General features: G+C 48.8%; 1 protein-coding gene across 1 annotated transcript; it reads left to right on the plus strand.

The window, feature by feature from the left end:
• Nucleotides 1-195: 195 nt before the first annotated feature.
• On the plus strand, nt 196-8955 carry LOC124480803 (hematopoietic progenitor cell antigen CD34-like). The gene is made up of 8 exons (XM_047040419.1): nt 196-202; nt 1847-2077; nt 2221-2492; nt 2640-2720; nt 5152-5269; nt 5406-5458; nt 5977-6129; nt 7117-8955. Exons 3-8 carry the CDS (start codon nt 2397-2399, stop codon nt 7297-7299), a joined length of 684 nt encoding a protein of 227 aa, XP_046896375.1. The 5' UTR covers nt 196-202; nt 1847-2077; nt 2221-2396; the 3' UTR covers nt 7300-8955.
• The last annotated feature ends 281 nt before the right edge of the window (nt 8956-9236 follow it).

The raw sequence follows: 9236 nt of genomic DNA on the forward strand, positions 1-9236 counted from the left end.
TGAGAGATGGCACAGCTGAGTGGTAGGGTGCATTTGGGCTTTGTTGTTCGCAGGCTTCTCACTGCATTCTTTTTTCACAATTACACAATCAAGACTGGATCCCTGGGCCAAAGGGTGTTAGCTACAGGCTTTAATAACCTAGTTAAACATTCAGGATTCATGCCCAGTCAAGCCAATTAAAATATATGACCTGCTCTGCACAGTGTCCAACACGTTGACGCTGCTGTCAGGATAAAGTGCCCTCCGGGAGGTAGCGTAGCAAGCATTTTAAAGGCCGTAGTATACAGTGTTGGACACACGCTATCACAGTGGCTACCTGGCAGCTAATAATAATTGGAAATGTTGACGTAGTGCTGCTTAGTCATGCTTGAAGAGGCTAAGATCTAGAAAAGCCACCGTGAATTTCTTCTCGGGGTGGCCACACTTGGGAAACAAGAAGTGTATATCCATAGGAATGTTGTTATGTTTGATGGTGTTTTGCTAGCTAATGTGTTGTGGTATACCCTCATGAGCACTCTCCGCAATAACGTAGGAGCTTTGGTTAGAGAGTATGGGCTAGGACTGTGTAACCACACTTGTTGGCACTCACAAAAGGCAAGGTCTTGATGCTATAGCAGAGGTGTAAATGGCAGCGCTTGATTGGACCGCGTGCTGTCTGTCTAACTGGTCAAGTTCTTCTTCTCCAGATGTATACACGCAGACCCTACAGTAGAGCTAAGTCATTCCACTGAATTGTGAAGTATCTTTGACCGTGGTTGTTGCATTGATCTGGCTTATCGTGGTGGGCCAAGCCTAGGCATGACATGGTACAGTATGAGCTTAGGAGCCCAGCTGTGTTAAGAAGCCAGACTGAAGGCTGTGTGTGTGTGTGTGTATGTGTGTGTGTGTTTGCGTGCGTGCAGTAGGCCAACACAGCTGAGCCGCGGCTGGCTGGAGCCGAGAGACTGGAGGCTGGCGTTGATGTTGGTAGTTTAGCAGCATGGTAGTCACCATCTGCATGGGGCATTCTGGAACCCCAGTGCCAATGAGTCTGGACTCAGGGGACACGCCTCTGTAGAATGTCTTGTGTTTACACGGCATAAACAGCTACTGCTCAACTGACCACCCCCACCATTGCTTCTGTACTGTAATTGTACTGACTACCATTGTAAGCTACTCGTCGTAACTCAGCCGTGCCTTGATCTTCCCTCATCCACCATGAAAAGGGTTTCACTCCAGCTACCTGACCTGTGTGTAGACTCATGGAGCACCCGAGCTGAAAGTTATCTTGGTTGAGAAACATGATCAGTCCCTGTGGGCTGGGGACAGGTCAGGGGTCAGGGCCTCAGACGGCTACGTTTATTTGTGAAGCCTGTGGAGAGGGTAAAAGGTCACCCTGTGGCTGTTAATGACCTGGGGCTCCAGAGCAAACATGCCTGGTTTGGATAGGATGTGGGGCCAGGGAACTGGGTGTGGGCCAGGGAGCTGTTCTAACTGACAACGCCATCCACCCCAACTTACTTTCACACAAACACAACCCCCAAGTGCTAGGACAACTCTCACAGGCACTAGAATGTTCCCTGATCCACTGTTAAATCTGAGTACTGTAAGACCTACTGCACCGGGAGTCTGTCAACCAAGTATTACAGGAGAGACAACTGAATGATGGGAGGCAGTCATGCTGTTTGTGACGCAGTGATCGCATGTCTACAGGGATGTGGAGTCAATACAGAGAAGTTGACCTAATGCTCTCCAATCTCTCTACAGTTGTAAAGCTTAAACTGTTCGCTGACAGAAAGTGAACACATCTTTAATTTTGTATTTTCTCTTTCCCTCTTTCTCCCTCTCTTTCTTCTCTCTGTATTAGATGGAGCTGTCTGTCAAGACGACGACACCACTGTTCAACAACCCAGTACTGTTGCCCCCAGTGTTAGTCCCGCAGATACTGATGCCCCTACTGGTGCCCCTGGTGATGCTGCTACTACTGACCTTGCCGGTGCCCTTACTGATGCTACTACTGCTGACCCAGCTGTTAACTCTGCTGTTGTCTCTGCTGTTGACCCCACTCATAAACCTGAGGACTCCACCCCTGCATCAGGTAGGCCAACAGTACATCCGTGCTGCAGTGTCGTGGATTATGTTTCAGAGCTTCAAAGCAGATTCTAAATGACCAGAGCACACAATGCCTTCTCTACCTAGCGTCCAGTAGGATGTACAGTGACATGATCTCCTATTCTGCAGGACTCCCAGCAACAGCAGAGTCACAGGCTGCAGATACCAACACTGCCCAGGGTGGCCTGGCTGCGGCCCCCTCCACAGGACCCCCAGCCAACACAGATGCCCCTGGGCATCCTGCTGTTGTTGACACCACCTCTTCCACTTCTGTCGATCCACTTCCGTTCACTATACAGTCTTGGATGAACGCTATTACAGGCTTTGACGCCAGGGAGATCGCTGGCACAGACGCCCCCATAATGTCGTCTGCTACGGAAGCCAAGGCTTTGCCCGTGAAGGTGAGTTGACCACCACCTTCTCTGGACACCACTGTGTCCAGAGGTCAGGGACACATCAGTCTGCCTGTCTGTCTGTCTGTCTCTCTCTTGCTTTTGAATGATTCTCTTCCATTTCTCTTCTCCCTGTCTTCCTCCCTCTCTCTGCAGCCTTTTGTGGTGTGTGTGACTGAGGAGGCCTTGAAAGACAAGGATGCTGTTCAGGTGCACCTGCAGAGTTCATCTAGCTGTGTGAGTATACAGTATCACTACTGGAGTCATGTTGTTGTAAACTAGGGAGTCAGGTGGCTGAGCGGTTAAGGAATCGGGCTATTAATCTGAAGGTTGCCAGTTCGATTCCCAGCTGTGCCAAATTACGTTGTGTCCTTGGGCAAGGCACTTCACCCTACTTTCCTCGGGGGAATGTCCCTGTACTTACTGTAAGTCGCTCTGGATAAGTCGCTCTAAATGACTAAATGTAAATGTAACTAGTAACCACCATTCCAAAGCCCCAGCCTAAACCCTAGCCCTAACTTTATCCCTAGCTCTATCACAAGCCCTACTCCCAACCCAGCCTCAACCACAGCCCTACCCCCAGCCCCATCCCTGCCACCAGCCCCAACACTCTGGGCTGTGCTGGTGGTTCCAACCATGGGCACATCAGCCTGCAGCAGCCCACAGGAAGGCAGCAGGAAGCAGGGCAGGGGCCCCTTGAGCAGGCTGCTGTCTGTGCTGGCCCTTATCTGGCCCCCTGCACCTTGGCTCAGGAGGAAATCAGCCCTCACTGAGCAGGGGAAGATTTATACATGACTCCAACAGTTCCAACCGAATGATGGGCCTGATAAAGACCCGCCCTTTGGTGGACATTCTCCGTCTGATCTCAATCATTGGAGCTGGCAGGAGATGAGCAGAGCGTGGGAGGAAGAGGAGGAGAAGGAGGATGAGGTTATGTGCACATATCGTGTAATATAGAGTGTGGTTCTTTGGTGTTGCCAGAGTCTGTCCAATAGAGAGCTTTCAAATGTTCAGGGATTGTTGTCATCGGGGGACAGAGACCTACAGCGCCACTATGACCACATGAAACGTCCCCAGTGAAGACTCAGGACACTGGTTTTATGTGGTTCGTTCTGTTGAGGAAACACATGGGCATAGAGCATCGGTGTACACTGTTTGAGCTACACAGTAACATTTCAATACTGCCCAGTACTGGAGCTGCTTGGTATGGAAGCCACGCCAGGGACAGCCAGCCAGTCAGTCAGACAGAACACAGAGCCACCCCAGCTGGCCTCGGCCTCAGGACTGGCCAGGAGTGGAGGCTGGGCCTCAGTCAGGTTCATCTGCTCGAGTCATCCAGCTCCATCTCTAACAGAACATGAACATGGACACGAGGAGAGAGCAGCAGAGAACAAGCGTGTCCAGATGACGAGGTCAAAGAGATAAGTGAGAAAACATGAATCAGTACGGTTTCCAGCGAGAGTGAGCGCTGTTAAAGGACCTTCCTGAGGAAAAACGTGTATAACTTTTTTTACTATGGTGATTTCCTCAGAACAGAGACGAAGTGGAAAATCTCTGAATGAGAGAAGTCTCTGGAATGTAGTCTGTAAAAGCAGCTCTGCTTATTCCCATGAGAAACTGGTAACTTTCCTTTACCCAACTCAGTAAACTTGACAGTGGCTAACAACAACACCATTTCCATAAAGGAAACACACATTTGTCTCACTTGAGACACTCTTGGATGCCAGTCACAAACACTGCTCTCTGATTGGTCAAATGCATGTCACATAAAGGCGACAAATCTTTAAGCAGACATCCAAACCTGGCTGTCAAGAGTGACCATGAGGTCCAGCCGAGCAGAGATCAACATGACAAACACTGAACACAGCTTAAGTAGATGTAGGTGGGAGTTTATAACTCATGGAGGGGGGGGGGGGGGTAATGGGCGTGAGGGGCTGATCCAGTGTGCACCTCCCTGCCCAGAGGAACTGGATGTTATGAGGCCAGACGGGGCCATACCAGACCAGCTGTGAGCCTTCCCTCACACTGAAGAAGGATCCAGCCTCAAGCCCAGATAGAGGCCTGTGGGGAGGCTAGCGTGTCTGGTTCACATTACACAGAGCGGGGAGCTCTCCCACAGTCCTTGTGCAACATGGTGACATCATAGTTCAAGGGCAAGGTGGGAACGAGAGGGTGTGGTTGAACTGTTTTCCACCCAACGACATCCCTTCCCCATTTCACACACGTGACAAGACACATGGCATTATACGCACAGGCAGTCAGCTTGACTCATTCACACGCTCAACTGCATGATCACACACATCATAGAGCCCCACCCTCCTGAAGATGTATGAGAGAGAGAGAGAGAGAGAGAGAGAGAGAGAGAGAGAGAGAGAGAGAGAGAGAGAGAGAGAGAGAGACAGAGAGAGAGAGAGAGAGAGAGAGAGAGAGAGAGAGAGAGAGAGAGAGAGAGAGAGAGAGAGAGAGAGAGAGAGACAGAGTGAGAGAGAGAGAGAGAGAGAGAGAGAGAGAGAGAGAGAGAGAGAGAGAGAGAGAGAGAGACAGAGTGAGAGAGAGAGACAGAGAGGGAGTTTCGCGATGCAGCTTCTCTCTGCTTAATCTGATTGCTGAAATGATGACTGAAACAGATGACTCTGGTCATTCATTCCTTATATCACGTTTCTTACAGGAGGACAGCAAGGGTGTGTTAGAGGAACTGTTGGCCCCCTGGTGTGATTCTGCTCCATGTCAGTTAGACGTCTTCCAGGAGGAAAGCACCAATAACCTGCTGGTGACCAGTCCTCACGGTAAACCTCACAGCACTGGGTCTCACAATCCTGAGCATCACAAACAACAAATGATTCAATAGAAACAATTTCACACTTAATGAATATTTGACACATTTCAAAATTCTAAGTAAGAAATGTTTCTCTGTCTGTCCAGCTGGATTAAAGAAACTGGAGGAGGTGCTGACCAGGGCTGAAGTGAAGAAAGCGGTAAGTTTTGCACTGCAAAGTCACGTTCCGACTAGAGAACTGGGTCTCTACTTCTCTGTTCCCTTAATGTCTCAATGACAGTTGGGCCGGCAATCCTCCCCATTCTGCTAGAAAGTGAGGAGTTAGCTACCGTAACAATTCAGGATGTGTTATTAAAAACACACAGGAGTTGGAATAGACAGTAGCATGGCGAGTCACAACCAGTGACCTGCTCCAGAGACATTAAGGAGAGCTATAGTAGAGGTTTAACATGGAGGGGGAAAGAGGACGGGCTTGACTTACACACGTCATTGTGGTTTGATATAAAGCTCGAGGGAGACAGTCTAGCATGTCATCTGTCCACAGCCACTGGGATCAGGAATCTTCTGGAGGCTCCCTGAGGCCTCAACCCAAGGCCTCTCGCTGGCGTCAACTCCCCCCCCCTCCTCCCCCTTCTCGTACTTACCACTTTAAACCTCACATGAAACCACTCTTAATGCCAATAACGTCTGTCTGTATGTGTGCGTGTGTGTGTGCAGCTGGGTGCGTCGGAGGTGAAGGCCCATCCAGTGAAGTCATCGTCTGCAGTGTTTGTGTCGGTGCTGATGGCAGGTCTGCTGCTTGCCGCAGGGCTCATCGGAGCCTACTGTGTGAGGATCCGCCGGGGCCACAACACCAAGGGCATGAGGCTGGTCAGTGCCCCCCTCCACCAGCAGGGCCCCACGCCCAACATTCACTCCAACACTCAGGATCTAAAAGCAAAACCGATCGCTGATCGGCAGTCGTACTCAGAGCTGACTTCAGATTTTGTTTTGGGTGTGTCCCATTCCCATGGTCAGTGGGCACATTGTTCAAAGGGCAGCAGAGTTACAGAGCCATCTCTACTGTGTGGTGTTGAACCCTGAGGGGCAGCACTGGGGTTCCTGTTCAGTTGTGTTATGAAGCAACATTACACTCACATTCCTGGGGCCAATTACTACTTTCGTATTTTTGGAAACGGATCAAATGAAAATGGGAGTGCACTTTCACAATTCTGTGAAACTCCTGCCAGCTTTGTAATTACAATATTTTGGCATTGCATCACAGAGGAGTCACAGAGAAGTGTGTGAGTGAGTGAGTGAGTGAGTGAGTGAGTGAGTGAGTGAGTGAGTGAGTGAGTGAGTGTGTGTGTGTGTGTCTGCATGTGTATAAAGTATGTGTGTGCATACGATACTATGTGCGTGTGTGCATTCGAGGCAGTTCCTTGATGGGAGGGGGAGTCTGGCTCTGCCATGTCAAACATACTGCTTCATCTCCAGAGACACTGTTTCTCTCCAGCCCACCCTGACGTCAGCAGAGACTGACCACACCAGAGGGTGTGTGTGTGACTCAGGCCCACAAGACAGCTGCTGAGAAATGGAAGTTCCTCCACTAGTGTAGTTCAAAGTAGGCTACAGCTCCTCTGAGGCCTCTTCTGATGCACGCATCTGAGAAAATCTCTCTTTAAATGTCTCATTCTGGTTTAAATCATCAGTGTTTGTCCCTGTGTTTGTGTTGTGAGTGTCTTTAAGACTGGTAGTTCACAGTTGTGGGTGTCTGTGGTATGTTCCACCAACATCGTTACCTCATGTAAAGTATTGAATGTCATGTGTTAACTATGTTCATCGTGTGGATGTGTGTGTGTGTGTGTGTGAGTACAGTCAGAAGAAACCTACCCTGTAGATGAGGAGAACCAGGGAAACACGCTGGTGTCAGTGGCCCCCCTCACCCCGCCGGAGAGCCAGGAGAAGCCTGCCCTCAACGGGGAAGCACCGGAGGCCGACAAGACCCAGCCTCCACCGACCAACGGCCACTCTACCAAGACGGCCGACACAGAGCTGTAAAGACACCCTGGTTCAGGACAGAACAGACCCCTCCAACCCCCCCACACCCACCCTACCCTCCGTTCCAGAGACAACCCCACCCAGCCCCCTTCAACACACAGATACACACACACACACACGTTCATGCACAGTATCTACTGTAGTCTCCTCCTGTCCTCCTCTGGATCCATGCCTCGGCAACCTGCAGTTGCAGGAGGGACTACCTCCTGGTGACGTAAGCATGATGACGATGATGGAGGCTCTGTCCCTGGGAAGTTTCTGATAGTCAGTACTGGAGTTTGGGGAAGGGCAAGACAGGGTGGGGACAGTTTGCCGCTGATCACCAGTGGTTCCCATGACAGTAGCTAGATACTGGGGTCAGAGCCACAAGCTGTCACCGTCTGGGAGTCACCCCCACTGCTAATGTAACCAGCCCCATGGCTCCCACACACACTCCAGCAGCAAACACTGATATCCAGGAGATACACTCGTACCGGTCCTATGTTGAGTTTGATAGTGTTCTCAGAGCAAAATGCCTGATTGTGTTCAGGCTTCCTTTTGTGTGTGTATTTGTTTGTGTGTGTGTGTGCGCATGTGTGTGTGTGTGTGTGAGAGTGCGTGTGCGTGTGCATGTGTGTACTTGCATACGTGCATACGTGCATGCTTGTGTGTGTCAATTGTTAATCAAAATGGAGTATGTTTGAGCAAGGGTATGGTTTTGTAACTATGTGTAAGTGACATTAGCCACAGAAACTTTACAATGTTTTAAAAACAAGTAGACAAGGTAATGGTTGGGGGAGTTTTGGCCCTTGGTGAGTCTTCTGGTGCTCACCATCATGTCCATCAGCCAGATATTAGGCAGGATATCACTTCCCCCCATCATTACTGCACACTGCAGGGCCAACTGTGCCTGGAGCAGCACCACAGGCAGCAACAGCCTGACACTCTGCAGGCCAAACAGGCTGAGCAGACTTTCACGGGCCTTGTGGCTCCAGCCGGGCTCCAGCCTGTGGCCCTGGCCAGAGACTAGGCCCACTGCTGAAGAGGATGAGGATGACGGCTTCTCTAAGGCCAGTCTCACACCCAGCTTTTCAGACTGCCACTCTCCATCAGCTTCCTGACCATTCTTACTAGTACGCTTTTTTAATACCTTTTTTTTATTGGATATTATTAGTCCCGTCAGTAGTTTGTTCTGTAACTTACGGAAACATGTTTTTTATGTAACGTTTTAGTTGTATCTTTTTGTGTACTACTCACAGTTTATTTTTGTCATGCTAAAGAGATTAAATTGGCTAGCTTGTCTTTCACAAAAATGACTAGACTGTATGTAACAACTATTTTATAGTAATTTGGATGCAGTCATTTTTGAGTGGCTGGTCTTTTCTGTTATCTGAGTGTTTTATTCCACTGTGTCTTTTGAAAGAACTACCGTAACGAGCTCCTCACAATTTTAGTATCTCAATCAACCTGTACTGTTAACAGACATAAAGACAGAAATGGAAAAGCAGTAATTGGTTATCTTGTCAGAGGAATAGATTAGTTGAGTACATAAAAGAGTTTCATTTAATCTTTGAATTCATGGCCTGTTTTTAAACATTCCAAAGTTACTGTTTAATTGTACTAGCATCCTGACGGTTGGATTTGAATCTTGAAAAATAAAGATTTTTTAAAATGAAAGATCAGCCAAAAATTCTGTTTTTAAATGAGAGTCTTAAACTATAATAGAGTTGTGTGCTTAACCATTACATGTGTCCATTGTATATCCAAATGTTCAGCTCTGTTCTCTACAACACAGTGGTTTCTTATTATAAACATATGTTAATAATCCACGACAGTACATGTCTGTGTAAGGCTTACACAAACCCACAAAGCACACACACCTGCACATTTGTCCACACACATATACTTACACCATTGGTATGTATGCAAATCCCATCCAGCTCATAAGGTCACACAGC

Source organism: Hypomesus transpacificus, chromosome 18 (genome assembly GCF_021917145.1).
Source record: "Hypomesus transpacificus isolate Combined female chromosome 18, fHypTra1, whole genome shotgun sequence".
NCBI classification, from domain to species: domain Eukaryota; kingdom Metazoa; phylum Chordata; class Actinopteri; order Osmeriformes; family Osmeridae; genus Hypomesus; species Hypomesus transpacificus.